This window comes from Dermacentor andersoni, chromosome 11, assembly GCF_023375885.2.
Source record: "Dermacentor andersoni chromosome 11, qqDerAnde1_hic_scaffold, whole genome shotgun sequence".
Taxonomy (NCBI): Eukaryota; Metazoa; Arthropoda; class Arachnida; order Ixodida; family Ixodidae; genus Dermacentor; species Dermacentor andersoni.
The window spans coordinates 85,543,750-85,564,577 of NC_092824.1; the positions used below are offsets into that span (position 1 = coordinate 85,543,750).

The following is a 20,828-nucleotide window of genomic DNA, read 5'->3' on the forward strand; positions in this document are numbered from 1 at the left end:
TCTCGTTTGTTCTCGGAAACGAACAGTTTATTTTCTTCGTCCAAGAACTTGCAAAGGCGACGTGAGACGGCACATGCGGATTGTTGCCGGCGAGCCAACGCAGCGACTTCATCTTCCTGCCGCGTTTACGTGTCGAGCGGCGCGATTCCGGTTTGCGGCAGCCGCGCACATGAGGAGCATTTCGGGGCCTATACTGAGCGCGGCGTGGGTAACCGCGCCTGAAATGCGTCACTTAACGCCCTCTGCAGGCGATTCAAAAGCACCTCGACGCAATATTTATAAGGGACTCGGCGAAAGTTAATTTCATAGATTTTGTTTTCGACATGGCTGGGAGGACTGTGTACTAAAAAGGAAAAAAAAAAAGAAAAAAACGGAGATGAAAACAAAAATTGGTGGCTAGTGCCGCCCGATTCACATGGCCGGTCCCCCTAGTGGGTTGAGTCATATCCATAGACACCAAACCAAACCAAGCTGGCTCTCCCGTAATCGAGAGTAGATGTAAGCATGAAATTGGCGACCGGCAATGTAGACTGGTTGGAGATACTAGCCACAATTTTAAAATTCGCGTAGTGCGTGTTCGCAACGGCACACCCCACCTCACCACACCGCACCACGCCATACTGTGCGCTGGTCCATGTGAACGATGCCCAAAGAAGAAAACCGGCTCGCAATTGCTCTTATTCAATTATTCTCAATTGTTCTCGCAATTTGCTCGGATGTTGTCGTTTGAGTGCCTGGATAACGGCTCTGACTTTTGGCGACCTTAAGGGGAGCTGAAAGCACTTCATGCTTAAACAACTCGAGCAGAGTCGCTGCCTGGCGGGCACTGGCAGAACTACAAATAGTGTGGATGGCGCCGCGCGTATGTAGCTTGGCCAAAATGTTATCAAATCCTTCGGGCTCTAAAGATATAAAAAAAGATTAAGTTCTGTGTATTTACGTGCCAGAACCACAATCTGATCATTGAGGCACGCCGCAGTCGTCGACTCCGGAATAATTTTGACCTCCCGGGGATTCAGTAACGTGAACCTAAATCTAAGCACACGAGTGCTTTAAATTTTTGCCCTCGTTTACATGGGGCCACCATTGCCGGCACCGAAATTACGATTTCGAGTGCCTTAGCAACACTTCGGGCGACACTGCAGACCTTCGAGGCTAACGTAGCCTTTTGTAGCCACTGAGCCGAATTGGCTGCGTTATCGGAAAATGTGGCTCAGCACGCCATGACGCCTACATCGCCGTACAGCGCTCGTGGTCAAGGGTTTGATTCCCGGTTGCAGTTCCAAGCGCACTGAACGCAAAGCACGCTGGTGTGTATGCTTGGACTCACGAGGACGTTAGGCAATCGACACGGGGTCCGCATTGCGTCCGAGCTCCTAGCTCGTCGCCCAAGTGTGCGGCGTCCCTCGCACACGAGCTGTTCGGAACCTCCTGTCGTGAAAGTTCATTATTTAAAACACAGATATTCCCAACGGGAAGATGGCGACGAAGCGATCAACACAGGGGAAATCAAGGAACGCCTCAGCGTACATAGGATCAAGGATTGATTGTTCGGACTAGTTGGTTCATTTTCGCAGAAAAATTAAACAAAGCAGCACTTCAGGACGGGATGCAAGGGAGGAACCACGCACATAGAGTGTAGTGTGTGTGTGGTTCTTCCTTTGCGTCCCCGTCTTGAATCGCTAAAAAGAAAAAGTACACGTGCCAAAAACCACTATCTGATTACGAAGCACGCCGTAGTTGGTTACTCCGGATTAATTCGGACCACCTGGGATTCTTTAACATGCACCTTAGTCTAAGTACACGGGTATCTTTGCATTTCGCACTCACCGAAATGCGGCTGTCGTGGCCGGGATTTTATCCCGCGACCTCGTGCTTAGCCGCCCAACATCACAGCCACTAAGCAACCACAGCGCGCCTTACTTGAAGCCCTGTTCTTTTTTTTTTCCTTTGATAGAATCAACGTTTCGACAGGAAGAGGGGGGTGGGGAGGGGCGTGTGCTTGTCATCGTCGGGTTGCGTCCGACGGAATGCGCCATCATGTATACACGTATAGTCACAATTCTACGTGCCCTCACCAGCATGAGCGTGGTTCGCTTGGCAACAGATGCATACTTCCAGCCATTTGCAGCGTTGGAGGGGTTCGCATTCTTTTTTTTTCTCATTCTATATAGGTGGACAGCAGCAGGCTGATGGATGCAGTAAAACGCGCTTTTCGCTTCCATTATTTCCTCTTGCTCTTCCATCGTTTTCTGCTGACATATTTTTTTCTTTTTCGTTGTTTTGCCGTCTCTGTTTCTTCGTATCAAAACTGAGAACTGTCACCACGATACGCGCGCGCATTTCGCGAACCTCCGCGGTTACGAAAGGCTCTGTTTCCACGAAAAAGTGGCACTTTATCGCGACAGACACGTGCATTATGTTCCTCTCCTTCACAGGTACGTTCTCTCATTCATTGTACACGTCTTTGTTCTCCAGTGTGTGCATATATATATATATATATATATATCGTTCCACAACGTTTTGCCTTGTCTCACCGGAGCTGTCAGGAAAACGTAAAATAACCAGCCCCCAGCCCTCTCGCCCTCCATACCCTCTCTTCCCCACCCAATTCATTTTTATTTAGCATCCAGCGTGACATAAGTGCTTTTGGCGCGTCGTTTTTTTTTTTTTTCTCATGTCGGTTACAAGCGCGCTGCAATGTGAGGGGCACATTCTTTCGTAACCTGATCAGCGAAGAAATCATTCTAACTGGTGTATTTTTTACTTTTTTTCAATCGTTTTTTTCTTTTGCACGGTCGATAGCGATTGCGATAGAATTTCGTCCTTCCCGAGAGACACCTCTTCCTCGCCCTCCCCCCCCCCCCCTTCCTCCCACCCCGCACGTGTGACAAGCGTTTGTTCGAGACTCGTGGAAGGGGACCACCATGCACAAGGCGCCTGGAAGTGATGCGACGTCGCGGCATCCTCGCTTCGGCTCGTGTACGATGTACGTCCCCGCGAGCGGGAGATACAAAAAATAAAAGTGACATCCCCGCGGAAATAATGTGGTTAGGAGAGTGTAATAGTTTGTATAGTTCCCGGAGCGAACCTTCCGGAATAATCGCGGTTAGAATTACGTAGCAGTTTCTGTTAGTTCCCTGAATGCAGGTGTTGCGCAAGGCCGGCGCCGAAAGAGTCTCGAGAGCTCGCCAACGTGAAGCAGTAAAGTAACGGTAGCAGAGAAAAGACAAAGAAAATACAACGGAAAGAAGAAACAAAGCAAGTAAAAAAGAAGGCACATCTGGAGAAACCGTCAATAAGCAGAACTTGTTGCTGGGCGAGCAGGTACGTGTTAGTGACAGCCTGAATGGCGCAGCCATAATGCAGGTGCAACGTCACAGCGAATAGGAGGAGACTGCGCTCCGTTTTCTGTATTTCATTTCTCTTCGCGGGCATCGCATGCAGTAAGCTTGCGTTTAGCAGCCGTCAGGATCTGCGTAACATTAATTGACATTGTTAAAGATTCGCTTGACTCGACCTAACAGCCATGATGAAGCATTTAGAAAATAAAGCCGAACTGAGAAACCGGAGCATGAAACACAATGAAAACTGAGCTGTTCTTCAAACTGCGGATGTTGGTAGGCATCATCTCAACAACTCTGTGCGGTGGAGCGAAACTGTGTACAGTGCCAGCTAGTTACTAAAGTAGATCTCTTTGACGATTCAGAAATAAAAATAAGAGGGGGGGAGGGGGCGTTGACGGGACTTGCACATTGTTGGCGACATCAATGACTGGGACGACGTAACGGAAAGCGTACGCTGACGACACAGCAAAGCTAGTTACGCGCTTTTGACTGCTCCGTCGGGGTAAAAATATAGTTCCTAGGCGCTAAAAATGCAACCAGAAACGGACGCAAAACGAGCACAAGAAACAAACCACCTATTCGAAACGTGGCAGCCCAAGCTCACCCTCGGGACCTGGAAGACCAACGACAACTCGTCGCCAGGGCCAAGATGGCAGTAGAAGCCAGAGGGCTCTTGGACTAAGGAGCCTTCCCACCTTAGGGTGACACCGGGGCTCGCTCGGGTCACTGTCTCTCTCTCTCTCTCTCTCTCTCTCTCTCTCTCTCTCTCCTATACGCTAAGGACCCTTCTAGTGAACGTTGAAAGGCAAAGATCAAGGGCAGCGACGTCAGAGTGTGACCTGAACTAATTGTAAGGTAGAGACGGTAGATATTGGCAGTCGCAGGGCAGCATGGCAAGCACACTCGAGGCCTTTAAGCGCAACAGCCCCGTTATACCGAATACCCACTTATGATCGCGATCGGCGTAGATCGTGTTCGTCGGCAGCCGGTATTTGATTCGTGGCTGCCTGCCTCTCTTGAAGTAACACCTTCTTGTAAGAATACTGAGAGAGAGAAAGGAAGGAAGGGAAAGGAAGGAGAGGAAAGGCAGGGAGGTTAACCAGACATGCGTCCGGTTTGCTAACCCATACTGGGGGTAAGGGCAAGGGGGTAAAGAGGAAAAGAGTGAGCACTGAGTGCGTGTACTGAACTCTTACATTAGCCAAAGCAGTAAAGCGCCTTAGGCTTTCTTTTTTTTTTTTTCTAACTACAGTGGCAAGATATGGATGGTAGCGAATCATTGAGCCTATAACTACTTGAACGCCATTCTGAAAGTGAGAGATTCAGTGAAAGTCGATCAAATAATCTGAGGTAAAATCCTCATTCCGGCGCTGGGATTCATTGAGAACCTCTGCACCCTGGGATGCCTTTGCACCGGAAGCCGGCTGAGTTCGTCTATATATCGGTCATTTCGTAAGGCATTGCGGCAGCTGGCGCTGGCATAGTGAACATACTGTAGGAAGAGAAGGCCCACAAGGAATTGCCATTTATTTATCAGGCAACTGCGTTGATGTCTCGGCTACCATCGTCGAGCCTGTATTCCTGATGGCTCTAGTCCAGTCTTTTCTTCTATGAGTACTGTCCACTACAGTACCAACGGGAGCTGTGATGGCGGTGGAGTGATAGGGCTGTACAGATACGGACAGCGAATGTGCAACTCAAGACAACCTTCAATTACTAATTGAATTACGATCGCTTGGCGTTCGCAGTTCATACTAGCTCCTCAGTAGGGGCGACCGAGAGCGTTGCTGGCCGAATAAGAACACTGCGTACGAAGTTGGAAAATCGCAGAAGAGAGAGCAAGGAAAAGAGAAAATAATTTATATAAGTGATGGCTCTGAGCCTATTTCCGGAAGTGGGTAAGGAGGAAACGAGATTAGCATAGCTCACTACGGAAGGTTCGAACCCGAAGCTCCATAGTGAGCTGAGTGTCTGTTTGAGGTCAGCTCGCGGTCGGACGCACTCCTCAAACGATGTCACATCCTTAGGCCGGTACATAGGCCCGGAGTGTCTTTAGTCATTCGCATTCTCACGCGAGGTGGTGGACACGTGGAGTGGTCCTCCCTTCAGCATGCAAGAAGAGTGGAGAGCTGGGCGAGTTAGTATATCTTTTTTTTGGAAGACTAGAAACAGTCCACGAAGGAAGCAATACATTGGGGGACGAAGGCATCTCCGGTGTTGTGCTTTAACTGTCTTGCGTTCGTTGTACGCGCCCTTTCTGGTCTTCCCACAATGTGGGAAACTTAAGAGCGCCGCACATACGAGAACAGATTCACGATGCGAAAGCACTCAGCTTTGTTTAGCAAGGCAAAATCACGAACGAAGATGGAGACTTGGGGCCGATTTCGCAAAACTCTTCCTTCGTAAGTGTTCTTTGCCATTGGCCAGTCGCCCTTCCGTAATAATATGTCCAGCAGCCTGGTTGGCTGGAATTTTTTTCTTACGAGGAATTCTAGCGCAAGAACCCTTTGGAAATGAAATAAATCTTTTCTCGCTACAATGCTGTATATAGCGTTGATGGTACAATCGATAAACCGTAACAAAAAAAAGTGAGGTGACGTGACGGGGTGCGCTCGTTGCCAAGGTTACTCACCCTTGGATCCGAGCACGGCCATCACTTCACCGGCATGCAGTTCCATGCTGATGTCTTTCAGCAGTGGCGCCGTGACCGCGGTTCCGGTGAATGCTTGAAAGCAGGTAGGCGGGGACACGGGCCCCGTGTAGTGCACGCCCGACAGCTCGAGCACGTGGTCCGTCGCCATCTTGACGGTGCCGCGAGGGCGCGAGTTTCGTTCTGGAACGAGAAGGTTAGTAGAATGGCAAGGTTAGTCCCAGGTGCAGAAATCGTCCTATATATATATATATATATATATATATATATATATATATATATATTTATTTATATATAAAGGCATTAAAAAGCAGGACGCTATTGGTATGAACGCATACACTGTGGAGCATTGAGCCAGTGGCTGATTGAGGACTACAGCTGGTTCTTTTAACTCAAATAAAAAGTCATCGTGATACCACGCACATTGTTAATCTCCTTGGTTATGCATTGTAGCACGAAGTACCAATTGAGCACACGAATAGACGCGTCCGGGAGGTTTAAAACGACACGGATCAACGCGCTGTTGTAGTACATACAATTGGGGCGCGGATTGCTAAAAAGTGTTTGCTTGCATGCTGTCAAAGAAGATCCACATAGAAAGCAATGCATCGCCGTTCCACTGATCGTCGTGCGATTTCCGTCGCTTGGGTTCGTACGAGCATGGGTGCTTCGCGAGGAGTTGCGATTGTCGATAAGAAAAACGGATGATAGAAAGGCAAGTACGTCAACCAGTACAGAAAATCAGGGGGAGGGGGGGGGGGGGAATTTGAAGAGCTAATTGAGATACACCGACCACATGCACTCGATCACAGTCGTCTGCTGAACGTGACATACTCAGCGCTAAAGACTTAGGGAGTTCTCGTCAGAGTGCAGTCGGAGATGCGTCAGTACCGTACTCAACGAATGAAATACGAAAAGAGGATTGCGTGGTTTTTGCACAGTCCAACGAAAAAAGAGTAAAAAATATATATAAGAGAAGGTGCACGAATATTTGCGACTAATTGTGATGAGTCTCGAACGATGTCCGACTGCTTATCGCATGCGACGAAGAAATTCTGGTGGAAGCCATCCATCGATGATGGCCAATCTTATCAACATCAGTATGTCATCGTCAGCATCATCATCTCGAGCACCCTGAGCATCGGCGTGTTCGCGGGCATCACCACTAGCATCATGAGCATCACAGGCAGCATAGTGGAGCACCATCATCTGATTTCGTTGCTTCGAAACGCACAATGTATGCGCATCAGACTATAGGGTGAATCGACATCACTGCGTCGTATGGAGACACCCTGCATGAGACTAAATCATCAGATAGCGTTTAGGCGGTGTCTCTATACCACATGCACCAAGCAGAGGTTAAAAACATGAAGTCAACAAAGTGGTTAGAGGCAGACGAAGGAATGTTTTCGCATTTATTAAAACAATGTTCGGCCGCAATTTCCCAGTAGACCAGAATCCCGTCTAATATTTTCTATACACCGAAGGGGCCGAGTTTCGTCTTATATCTTTAATATACCACTGCGTTTAGTTGCTGCTGCTGCAGTGTATTGTGCGTGAGCGGAACGGTGAAATGCCTTCATTATTCAGGGAATGTCTGCCGGCTGAATGCGAACGCGACTGCTAGGGGTCCGCCAGTGACGCTACAGGTAGAGGTATTCCGAGTATGCGACAAGCGCGATGCCACAAACGCTAACAAAAGATTTCTCGCTCGCCTGATTTACGTTCCCTTGCGAATTTCTTTGTCCAAAAAAGAAGACCCAGAGCGTGGAGAATTCGCTAACGCGATTTCATGCGACTTTAGCGAGCGATACTACTTCTGTAAAGTAAGGGAGAAATACGGGACGAATACCATGCATACTTTTACTTTTCGAAAAGAGATTTCTCGAGTTATGAGCAAAACTGCAATTCTTTGTTGTTAAACCACGATGATGATTTTCTCATCACTAGGTAAATGAACGTTTAGTCGCAATTAAAGTTATTTTCTTGGCTTCGAAAGCGGACGTTGAAGCACAGCGTTAGGCGAACTGTCCAATTGCAGACGTATGCGAAAATAATTTTTGCCACTTTCGCAAATGCAAAAAAATATCGCACCAATAGAATGCTCTTTTTCCCTGACAGCGCGCTTGCATGACTTGGAAAGCATGATTGTTGCGAAATGAACTTTTCGGAGAGGCTACCTAAAAAAACACTTTCACGAAGGGAAATAATTTATGATTGATGCATGCAGATGAGCGCAAGCTATATCTAATTGCCAGGCGTGCTACATCTTAATTCGCGGGTGCACGTCTGATTTATTTATTTATTTATTTATTTATTTATTTATTTATTTATTTATTTATTTATTTTCGACGTCCATAAGTACTGGTAGCACTATGAGAGGCGCCGTATAGGGGAAATCTCCGTATTAATTTTGACCGCCATAACATATTTAAAGTGGTCATGAATCTAAGTACAAATGTGCATTTTTACGAGCAATATCACGGATAAAGGAGCCTTGAGGAGGCATGCACTAAAAGACCCGCGCTATTTGAATTCCATAAAGTCGTTTACGACACTTAATTCCGATTGAATACTGTAGTCGTCGCATTGCTTATAAAGCTCTGGGTGATAATCTCCATATAGCTCTCACGACAGGCTCACGGCGGACTCATGACTTATGACAATAGCTGCAATTAATGGCATCGATCTGGCAATGCGGTCGTTGAACGCTGAAGACGTCTAGCTTAAACAAGCATACACGCTTCTCCTGTATTCAAACGAGGTTCCCACTTTTCAGCAGAGCAACGAAAACATTTTATCGCGAAGAGTTCACGCAGAAAGCCGTTACAGCTGACACGCTTAGCGTTTCCATACATTTCAGAAACCCCTTAGCTAGCGCAGATCCATTGGGTTGAAAGTTGACGCTACAGTTTAACAGAAACTTAGCACGTTGCAGCGTATACTTACATCAACGCATTACACGTTGTAAACGGTGTAGCGCGAGAAAATTCGAAATACAGCAGAAAAGCGGCCGTGAAGGGCCTGTATCATGAATATGTGCCAAGCCGTCCAACTATCCATCTTGTGGTCCATGCCGCAAAGGAAGCACCGACGTATACGCTTCTTTAGCTTTCTTGACAGCAAACCTAACATATATCGCACACAGTCATCAATATAGCAAAATTAACTGAAACTCACCGAATTAGTCTCTTATCCAACGTGCTCTCTCCCAATTTCCGCCAGAACACCGGATGGCCGCGTTATCGACTTCTTCTCCGGTGTCACCGCAACACCACCGCGCTTCCGCAACAGAACCGCCCCGCACACCGCGTCGCCTACTCCCGTTCCTCAAGGTGTTTGCATATTCATCTCCTCTCCTTCGCGCAATTCCCTTCTCTCCCGTCGGCTGCGGCGAACAAAAGAAGTGAGGGAGGGGGAGGACTTCGGGCACTAAACAATGTGCACGCGCCGCTGAACGAGCCAGCACGTCGGCGCAAGGACGCAGCTCGGATGCGTCGGCTTCGGGCACCCTCGCGAAAGTCTTTTCGTCTGCGACCCCCGGTCGCCGAGCAGCAGACGACAAGCACCGGCGAGGCGGCGTTAGCGTAGGTGAATCTGAGCGCGCGCCACACCACTTTCTTCTTCTGCTTCTGCTTTTCGTTATCCTTACCCGGCTTTAACGCTCTCACACCTGCGTCGCCATGGTTTTTATGCTTGCGTCTCTCCGGTTTTCAGGCCAAGTTTGTTGCTCGTGCTGCAGGCGCAGCTGTTGCGACCGAGCAGAAGTCGAAGGTGGTGACTGTCTCTCTCTGGCCGGGGGATGGCGGTGGTGGGTGGGAGATCCGAAACGTCGCCTCGAAGCTCCCACGTCTTTGCTGCTATAGCGAGCCAAACAAAATATTAAAAAGAAGACACCAGCGAAACGCCGCGGGAGTTGATACATAACGCATTCGCGCGTGGCGCGAGTTTGTGCGTCTGTGCGGCGCTTTTCTCTCGCGCGAGAACGCGTGTGCGGTGTGTGCCAGACGTATGACGACGATAGGCGCGCTTGCTTGTTCGTCTGCTTTTGTGGGTTTCGTCGTCGTTCGTCTGCTAGCTGTATGCCCGAGTCGTCTGCTATCGCCCTGAAAGCGAGCGAGCGAGCGCGGCGTGAGTGGTGCTGTGAGTGAGTTTTTCTTCGTGAGCGAGTGAGTTCGAGAGTGAGTTGGCGCGTGGATGGCTCTTCTGTGAATCGCCGCCGCGGCACCGGAGTAGCGGTGCCTTTTGGCGCGCAGTCCTTGTGCCAGAACGCGTTGGTTGCGTTTGGATGCAGCTCGAAAGGCATTACTGGGCGGACGTCAAATATCTCGTCGCAGACTGCGCGGCTCCTAGCAGGGTAAGCAGTGTTTAATACGCCTCTTGCGCTCTCTTTACCTATTAAGGTAGACCGAGTAGTGGTTAATTCGCAGGTGTGGCCCGATGTGAAGGAAGCAGGCGTGACAGTTGAGATCATATTACGAAGTGTGTGATTCGGCGAAGCGTAAATTGGGACAGGAACGCAGCGGGAGAGGGTGGAAAAGTGACGGTGCTCTCTCCCTTGCTTGGCTGCTGAAGCTTCTGGCTTACTGAAATAACCTGTGCTTGGCACCAAAACTAATGCGTTACGTTAGTAATCCTGAAATTAAACCATAGATCTCCGGATACTTGCATATCAGCTGTCATTCTTTTTTTCGCTTCAACTGTTGAAACGCACTCGGTGAACGTAAGCCCGCTGCAGCTGTGATATACAATTGCGCACGCTTGTATACGGAAACTGTACAAGCGTATGTTGAAGCGGTACGCAGGTACAAATATTATTTGTTTCGATAAAAGTAATTTGACGTACGATCGAGCGCTCAGTTATGCCGAAATCAATAGCAAAATCCGCGATACCCTCTAAGATATAGCCGATATAGAGTCTAGTAAGCAACCAATATGGCAAACGGACAGGAATATTTTAAACACGTTGTTACCTTCAACTTTCGTCACGTTCGGCATGAGGGCACATCGCAAGCATTTGTGCTTAATACGGACTTTTTCAACTCGACATGCACAAAGCACTCCCACGACTCGGGCTTTGGCGGTCGCTCAGCCTGATAATTGGTTATATGCAATATTTCTCCTACTATTATCTCGTGCCACACCGTATAGTATTGGCGTCACGCTACAACCACCCATATTCTGTTAAACAGATTTCCTGCTTGCTGTTTGCTCTCTGGAGCTCTAATGGTAACAGAACAAATGGAAATGTTGGGGACGTCGCATCTTATTAGCTGTCGTGCCACAGTATGTTCCTTTTAAAGCGAAGCTTTCTTGACGACAGGCCACGGAGTCATGTACGTAGGTCTACATCTCGCAGTGTGTGTGTGTATACTACACAAACTGGCGCGGGTATTTATAACCACTGCATGTTGACCGACAAGGTAACGTGAATCAGCACATTTCTGTTCTGCGTAATCAAAGAATATGTCACGACGTGTAAGTGTAACGTGTAAACATGTAAGTATTATGCAGCCTAAAAGGCATCTTTACAGCACACACACACCTCTTAACAGAATATAACGCATGATATTCAGTGGCTCAGTTTATTTTATTAATTCGGGCAGTTCCCATTCACAAAAACTGTGTGTGCAATCGGATACACCAGCTTATATATTGGCCGGGAAATTTAGCAACGAAGTAGGGACAGTGAGCACATCTACGTTTTGTGTTTTCAAACAGTAAGGTATGGCATAAAACTTGTGGAAGTGTAATGTCTTCTCAAGAGTGTCTCTAAAGCGCACAAACCTTTCCATGAGGCGCGCATCATTTTTAACGGCTTCTTTCCTTTTTCTGTCTTCCTTACGTCTTGCCTCCCCGGCCGTTCTTATGCCAATGGGTATGTGCGACTGTGACACGAGGTGACACAGAAGCCTTAAATGTAGTTACACATGTTTTGCACTTCTCTATGCTTACACCTCTTCTCGCCACTCTTCCTTCGACAAACGTCGAGTGTCACCCTTCGTCCTCGTGATATATTTCTGCGTAGACGTGTCACAATGTGCGACCGCATGAACTACTGTTCGCATTTCGGCACAACCTGTGAAAGGTATAGCGCACAAATATAAGCGCTGCATGAACTTAAAGTTGGAATCAGTGCGGTGTACACATATAAGCACTGCATGAAATTACGCGTTACGTATGATTCAAATAAAGATAATGGTACGCATCAATTTACGTAGCATTTATTTGAGCACTTCACGAACGTTTCTCTTGACATAGCTATTCCAGCGCGAGTGTTGAAGCTTCACAATTTCTCGACCTGTGTCCACAGAATTTTATTTGCACGTCCGAAGTAGGTTAACGTTGATTCCAACATGCGCGTTGGATTATCCGTGATTTTTTCTGCAGCGCCGCGTCGCGGCATTTTAACGGCCTAAACTGAATTTGCCGTGTTGAATTTTTTTCCCCGTTGCATCGTTGTCGTCGTGCAATTGTTACCGTCGACGTTGTCGTATCGTTATGTTACGTCAGCGTTATCGGTCGGACCACCTTCTCAATTTCAGCTACACTCTCGGCATTCAGAGGAAAAAAAAAAAGAAGGCCGGAACTTCGCATCGCTAACTTTCTATATATGTAAGAGAATTGTCGTTCACCCGAATGAATATAGCACGAAGCTGCAAAGGAAACCCCTATGGGTTTCTCCGAAAGAAGTCTTAGCAATTGAGAAAAAAAGTTCGTCCTGGTGCGGGATTCGAACCTGGGACGAACGCCTTTCCCCGGCACGGTCGCTCGGCCACCTGATCTTAAACAGGATGCTAGCAGATCGAAGCGCGAGGACGAATATGATCGACAACTCGAAGCACAGGGAGAGTGCGCATCGCAAATTAGTTCCGCGGAATCCCGCACTGCTCTGAGTATGCAGTAACATGTATACAGGGTGCTTCAGCGAACACTTTCAAAAACGTTTAGAAGTTGCCTGCAACAGATATCACAATTCTAGTTGATGAGCTGGTCAACTCGAAGCGACGGACAATACTTGCGCAAAAAATTGAAATGCAAAATCGACTAATTAACAAGAATCCACTAATTAAATTTTTAACTAATTACGTTATGACCCATATTGCAATTTACAAATTTTAGCAGTGGACTTCGCAAGGCGGATCCATTTGGAACGAATTCTCAGGACGACACCAGTTTGGAGATATAAACTAGTGAACTTTGCGGAGAAATGCATTGGCGTTCCACTTAATTTAAATTATGGGGTTTTACGTGCCAAAACCACAATCTGATTATGAGGCAAGCCGTAGTGGGGGACTCCGGAAATTTTGACCACCTGGGGTTTTTTAGCGTGCCCCTAAATCTAACTACACGGGTGTTTTCGCATTTCGCCCCCATCGAAACGCGGCCGCTGTGGCCGGGATTCGATACCGCGACCTCGTGCTTAGCATTCCACTTCATTTGTTAACAAAACGTGGTTTCATGCACTGCAGCACACAAGTAACTAGAACGCCAATGCACTTCTTAGCAAAGTTCGGGAAATTATATCTCGAAGCTGGTGTCCTGAGAATCCGTTCCAAGTGGCTCCGCCTTGCGAACTCCACGGCTAGAATTTGTAACCTGCAAAATGGGTCATAAGATAATTAGCTAAAAAAGTTGATTAGTGAATTCTCGTTAATTAGTCGATTTTGCATTTCATTGTTTTGTGCAAGTAGTGCCCGCCGTTTCGAGTAGACCGGCTCATAAACTAGAATTGAGCTATCTGCCACAGGCAACCTCTAAAAATATATGAAAGTGTTCGCTGAAGCACCAATATGAGCACCACACTTAGCATGTGAAGATTCTGACGTCTCGACAAATACGCACTCGGCGTGCGTCACGGGTGGCATTGCGCACTCTGATTTGTTCATGTGACGTTTCTGCATCTCGATGTCTCGTTACAAAGTCGAGACTTCGTGCACAGTGTGACGGCGTTCGCGTGTACACTCAACAAACACCGAGTTTTCCGCAGATGTCTCCAAAGTGGGGGGAAGTCCACCTTATGACGTTGTCGCTTTAAAAACGACACTTGTACAGGCCACCGCCACTGGGCACAGAAATCACGTCCCTGCGGCAGTGTGCAGTCAAAAGTCGGATGCGTCCAACGTCTTCATTCACAACCACGGGGCTTAGGTGGTTGGTAATTGGTGCAGGTTTTCTGCGCCATACTCAGGGTCTGAGAGCGCGTGGTGACGTCTGCGTGTGTAATTCGGAGGCCACACCATAAACCGATATGCGCCCTTAAGGGTGCTTTCTGTCTATACTTCACACTCTTACACCCTTCAGGGCTGTAAGGGTTTGAGTTTTAGATCAATTTGTACACTGTATACTGTAAATACTGTAAAATGCAAAGACGACGCTCTCATCGTCCAGTCCGACATTCAAAACGTTGACTGCTGCCATCTTTTTTATTTCCCCGAAGTGCGAACGTCGCTGACAAAACAAGGCCTCGAAGAAGGAGGTTGCGCGGAATAAAAAGAAGGGAGTCGTGGATGTGGGGGCCCACTTCGACAGACTATATACAGGCACGAGGGAAACGCTGCGCGTGGCGAAAAACACACTCTCACTCGAGTGTTTACCTGCGTAAACACGAATCCCCGCCCCCCGAGTGAACGGGCATGGGCGAGGGAGTGTCGTGTCAACAGAGCGGGGAGCACAGTGGTTGTCGCGGACGGAGTGCCAAAGGCAAATCGCTCAGGACCCCTGGCACCACTTGCAGGTCGCCGAAACACTCGTGCTTCTTTGTCGCATTCTTGCTGACTCTCGAGGAAGAACGCTCCTTCAAGCGCGCTACAGAGAATCGGCACGCTTCAGCGATTCCTTCCTATTTGAACAGGTTTACTGCGAGCGTACAGTCGTTCTAGCGTATAATCATTGGATTCTGGCGAGGCTAACGCATGGGGCAGGAACTTGGACATTGACAAAGAATATTTAAAATAAGTTAAGGAGCGCGCAACAAGGGATGGAACGAAAAATGTTAGGCTTAAGAGACAAGAAGACGGCGGTCTGTGCGTTAGAGAGCAAACGGGGATAGCCGATATTAGTTCAGAGGAAAAAATGGAGCTGGGCAGGCAAAGTAATACGTAGGGTGAATAACCCGGATAACCAGTGGGTCTATTAGGGTTGGCGAACGGGCGCCGAGAGAGGAGAAGCGCTGTCGCGGACGGCTGAGAATCGAGTGATGCGACGAAATTAGGTTAAATCGGCAGGATTGGGGGGGGGGGGGGGGGGGGGGGAGGTCAGCTGGTGCGAGAAAGGGGGTAATTGGAGATCGTCGTGAGAGGCCTTGGTGTCGCAGTGGACAAAAGTAAGATGATGATGATGAAGATAATTGACCCGAGAGCGGAGGGATATCACAGCGCCCATCGCGACTCGAAGAGCAGCGCCGGCGCTTACACCTGGGCATTTTTCCATTCACCAACGCGTACTCTCTCTTGACAGGAATGACCGATAACGCGCCGCAGTAACTCAGTGGCTGTATATATGGTGTTGTGCTGCTGATCCAAGAGATCGCGGGTTCGATCCCCGTCGCGGCGTTGCTACATTCAGACAGATGCAAGAAACGTTCGCGTATTGTGCACACATTGCTTGCACGTTAAAAGGCCCCAGGCGGTCGAAATCAGTCCGGAGTCCTCCACTATGGCGTGCCTTCTACAATCAGATCGGGGTTTTGGCGATAGCCCCGACTGAAATGCCTGTCATAGGGAAAAAAAAACTGCATAGAACCCTTTCTTTGATACTGCCCGTCCTTCGAGAAATGAAAGGCTTGGCCTCCGCACCGCTCGAAACCAGCAAGACGGAAGACCTCCTTTTGTTGAACAAGATCGTGCTGCCATGGTCTCACACATGCCCTCCCCCCCCCCCCCCCAAAAAAATAAAAATAAAAGAAGCGCTGCTGTGATTCCTGAAGACAACCAGACTGGTCGGCCATCTGCGACACCGCACTTCCATTGCTTATTTATTTATTTATTTATTTATTTATTTATTTATTTATTTATTTATTTATTTAGTGTTGTTTCTCGTGTTTTTTGAGTGGCAATGGTGATATTCTGCCTATATATATATTTGTGCGCGTACCAATAAGCTTTCGTCCAAGGCCAGCGCCTTGTCTTGCCGTTTATTTTTTCACCTCGTAGGTGTTTGCTGGCGCGCCTGTTAGCCACTTTCAGTGCTTTTACAGCTTCGTTACCTCGGCGACTTCAGTGCGCACGAACTCTTGGCTTTTCTCCCCTTCCGCAAGTTCTTTCCACCGCTTTCCCGTGCAAGGCAGACAACCAAGCCCTGCACTTATCCTCCTTAATGCGTTCCTGTTATCCTTTCCTCCCTCTCTCTATCGCGTCTCTTAGAAATAAGTTATTTTGGACACACCAGATTGCGTGGCTTTGGATTCCACCACATGCGCGCTGGGTGACCAGGTTTTTTTGACGACAGGAAACCTCGCTACTACATCGAATAAGCGCAGGATCTGCATATTGTCACGTAGTAGTGACGGCGAAGAAGGCAGCAATACTGGGAATGACGAAACTAGCGTTTTATTGGGCGAACTTCTGCCCTCATAAACAGGCTACACTTAAAGAACGGCGACACCGGCGAAGTCAGCGATCGTCGAAAATCTGATCAAGGGGTCAAGCGCTTCGGCTTTTATACGTCAGTTGTGGAATGTTCCAGAGTAGTCGCTGGGACCCGCGTGTCTTCCACAAAGTTCTACACTATTCGCGTCGCGTACACATGCAATCAGATTACAGAAGGTTCGGTCACAGGCAGCGGATGGAACCATCGATAACATTCCACAAACGTCCGATACATGCAGGCGCGTCGTGCGCTGAGCGATAACATTTGTTAGGCGGTGAAACGTGTCGCCCGATAAAGACAAACAAGTAAACGTGTCAATATACCCCTGCACGGCTATTCAAGACGGGGCGTAACGGCTCTCCATTGTGTACTTCGTGAAATGAGACAGGAGACATCAAACACTTTATGTTGTCGTGCCATGCAAGCTCTGCCGTCGTGAAAGGTACGCTCTACTTGAGAACTTAGTAAAGATAGGCCTCCCACATACGTGTCTTCAACACCTTGTGTTTCCGGAAGGATCTGCTATAGCCCGCAAGCATGCTTCACGTCTTCTGACATTCCTAAGGGACACTTCAATGGGTGTTTTTATCTCGCATGCATTGGAAAGAAACGAATATTCGACAACTTCGAATAGCTAATTCCCAAATTGAATGCGAATCGAATAGAAATGACTATTCGATTCCTGTTCGAAATTTTAAATATCCACACACCTCTAACTTTCAACTTTGTTGTGGTGGTGGAGGGGGTGAATTAAGCAACAGGCAGGTTTAGCCTGGCGAACAAGGTTAGCAATTGCTCCGTCCGAGTGTCTCTTATAGAATCACTGAGGTGTTTCACCACATGTCCGTTAAACCAATCTCGCTTAAGAATGCAATAAGGAGACGGGAAGTTTCTTTGCGGGCTATAACTGACCCTTAAGGGACCACAAAGAGAGAGAGAGAGAGAGGGAAGACGGAAGTTAACCAGAGGGGAAGATCTGGTTTGCTACCCTACGCTGGGGAAAGGGGAGGAGGTAAAGTGATTACAAAGTAGAGAGAAAGAAAGAACGAAGCATAGACATACAATTACAGTCGGTCACTGTCGCCGCATACTGTCGCCGCACTACACAGTAGCACTTGCAGCGCTATAAACATCTTGCGGAAGGTCCTTTTGTTGCAGATTTTCCAGGACAGCGTTCCTTTCATCTTGGAACTTTAAGCACGACCACAGAAAGTGTCCCATGTCTCCTGTCTCGTAGCATGTCGTACAGTTCGGAGAATTGATACGCCCCGTCTTAAGCGACCCTGCTGGTGTACTAGCAGATCCTGTCCTTGTTCGATATTGAAGTGAGGCTTCCTCTCGACGAAATCTCTTGGTTGCGCATGGGATACGTGGTGCAACCCAAAGTGACCTGAAGTGATATCGAATCTCAGATTTTTTTAATTTGATTACTTTTTGCACCCTTGACCTTGGGAGGATGATGGAGCGCTGCGTATGCAAGAGCATCAGCTTTTTTATTGCCACTTTGATCCGCTTTGAGCTCGTACGGACTCAAAGGCCGCGTTGCAACAACTCTACTGTGGCCTACCGTCCATCTAGTGCCCGCGCAAATCACTAGCCCTCGTGAAATAACTCGTCAACAAAGGTTTCACAGTAAAGTCTCAACTTTGTACCGCTGCATGTACCGTTGCATTCTCATGTCTAAATGGCCAGGATTTCTTTCTGCGTGTCTTTTTTTTTCTTTGTTCATATAGCGGTGGCTATAACTAGTAATGTAGTCGTTTTCGATCCTTAGATGCAGGACAGCTGGCTAGATGCCGGGTATACCGCTCGATTACAAAGCAATTCGCAACAACTTTCTTAGCGCACGAGCCCGTATTCTATGGCCACGAGGAACCACAATCACGCCACAGGGCCAAGCAACTAATATATAGAGTGTGCTATGTGCAGAGAATAAATCAATAATGTGTGCACGGAGCGTTGGAATATACACAGATTTGCGGTTGGTTTGTTATTGCATTTACCGGCTTTTCTTAAGGCGCACACGTCCCTGTAGCTGTGTCAGATATGGTGTTTTTTGCCGTTTTCCTTCGCTTCCTCTAACCGAGGCTCACAGAAACCTCTAAGGTAGGTTCGGCTCATGCTTTATCGCAATAGTATCTAGCACAGCAAAGTTTACGCTGCGTTCACTTGTTATACCCGAAGAGCAGGTTGTCACGGGACCTGTAACTTAAAGAATGAAAATCAAGAACGGTACCGCTTTATTTGTTGCTCCAATATTCGAACCTAAGGATAGCATTGCGAAGAAAGGCAGTTTTCCTCCAACGGGCCACGATGCTGTCTTAACCAGAGTAACAAAAATGCCGCGTCTTCGTACATCCTTGAACGAAAGTGTGAATATTTCCTTAAGAATCGCTACTTTCCTATCAAAACCGATCATTAGCCTCGACAAAGTAACAAATTCAGTTGTCCTCGCGTTATGTCGAAGCATTGAGTTTTCCACTAGTATGGTATGGAAAACTTTATTAAGGTCCTTCATGTCCAGAAGAAATAGGCCGCTGCTTCTTGAACAAAGCCGCAGAGTTACTCTCCGTAGAAATTACTGAATGAGATCCGACACAACGATAGTTACCCGATGACAGAGACGACGACTGCACGTAGACGATGACGTGGTGATGCCGTTGACGGCGATGTGAATATGACGAAGGCGCAACTCAGACATAGCAGACGCTGAATAGAATCTTACCTAATATAAACCCCAGAATTTAATTAATCGCAAGCTGCCGGTCAGGACTTGCTATATTGCCTGACATGTGCACCGAGAAACGTTTTTTCGTCTGAATTTCCTACACTGAATATTTTATGAGAGCGAACATAGTTATCTCTTCTGTCAGCTGCTTCGTGCAAGGGTACGAGGTGATTATAAACGTTGTGATGATGATGATCATGGTGGTGGTGGTATGATGATGATGATGATGATGATGATGATTCCTGCAACAGATATTACGAAATCTCGACGGCTGTACATTGTCCCACGTCGTCGTTTTACATTTTTGTCAGTGTTTGTTTTCCACCGTATGGTCACTGCTATCTGGTTTTCGCTCGGCGCAGGAAGCGCCTATAAGTATCAGAAATTTACCGACCATTGTAGGTGAATAACTATAGCTTCTCGCTGATCGATTCCGACCTTGGCGGTCGCATTTCGATGGGGGTGTAATGCAAGAACGGTCGTGTTTGTGTTTGTGTTTAAGTGCACGTTAACGAGCCCCGGACTGTCAAAACTAATCCGAAGTAGCCAACTGCGGAGTGCATCCATAATGAGATTGGGGGTTTGTCACGTAAAACACCATTTAATTACTCTTTTCAAACTTCCTAACTTTTTTTAAGAGAGAGAGATGAAGAGAAAAAGGCAGAGAGGCTAACCAGATATTAGTCTCCGGTTTGCTACCCTGCACTGGGGTTGGGAAATAGGGGTTAGAAAGAGGACAGAGAAGAAATGGTTTAAAAACTGCACACACCGAGACGCACACATAAAGGGCGTTCCAGTTAGAGACGTTCACAAAGGCCGGTAGATCGCAAGAAGCGCAGTAGCGCTTGCGCAGCCTCTCCTGTGACGTTAGGTGCTGTCGATGGTGTAGAATTCCTTCTTCCGATAGTGGTCGGTCGTCCGGCTGGTCGAGTTCGCGGCGAAAGGATTCCCTCTTCGGGCTGTACTGCGGGCAGTCGCACAAAATATCGCCAATCCATTCTTCAAAGCCGCAGTAGTCACAAGTTGCGGTGTCGGCCATTCCTATGCGGAACGCATAGGCTTTGCTAAAAGCCACGCACAGCCACAGTCGATACAAAAGCGTAGCGTCTACACGGCAAAGCTTTCATGGGACTCCAAGGCTTTATGTGGGATCAAGTGAGTATAGTCGGGAATTCCTGAAATGTGGCTCATTCCATTGCGACGTGATGAACTGGCGAGCAAGCAGGCGGAGCTTCCGTACGGCGTCAGTTCTAGAAAGTGTTAATGGTACGTGGTGGTCCTCAGTATGGACTGAACGGGCAGCTTGATCGGCCCGTTCATTGCCGATAATCCCGCAGTGACTTCGAATCCATTGAAAAGTTATTTCATGGCCTGCATTAGTTATATGGTGCTTTTTCCCTTTCCCCAGTGTAGGGTAGCCAACCGGGCTCAGTCCTGGTTAACCTCCCTACCTTTCATTTATCATTTTCTCTCTGTGTGTTTCTGTAATAGCAAAGGTGGCGTGCCTGATCAG

At 47.8% G+C, this 20,828-nt stretch overlaps 2 protein-coding genes across 3 annotated transcripts in view; one reads left to right on the top strand and one right to left on the bottom strand.

The window, feature by feature from the left end:
- LOC126517776 (ATP-binding cassette sub-family G member 5) overlaps positions 1 to 20,828 on the bottom strand; it is an 80,776-nt gene that overhangs the window by 37,192 nt on the left and 22,756 nt on the right. The window contains exons 1-2 of one of the 2 annotated variants that reach the window (XM_050167568.3): positions 9,178 to 9,335; positions 5,980 to 6,180 (exon numbers count right to left, since the gene is read on the bottom strand). In XM_050167568.3, the coding sequence (XP_050023525.1) occupies positions 5,980 to 6,148 (169 nt within the window). In that variant the 5' untranslated portion in view covers positions 6,149 to 6,180; positions 9,178 to 9,335. Of the gene's footprint in view, positions 1 to 5,979; positions 6,181 to 9,177; positions 9,336 to 20,828 lie in introns of those variants that run through there. The other variant, XM_050167567.3, reaches the window with a different exon arrangement.
- LOC126517775 (ATP-binding cassette sub-family G member 8) overlaps positions 1 to 20,828 on the top strand; it is a 320,167-nt gene that overhangs the window by 4,513 nt on the left and 294,826 nt on the right. The window lies entirely within an intron of this gene.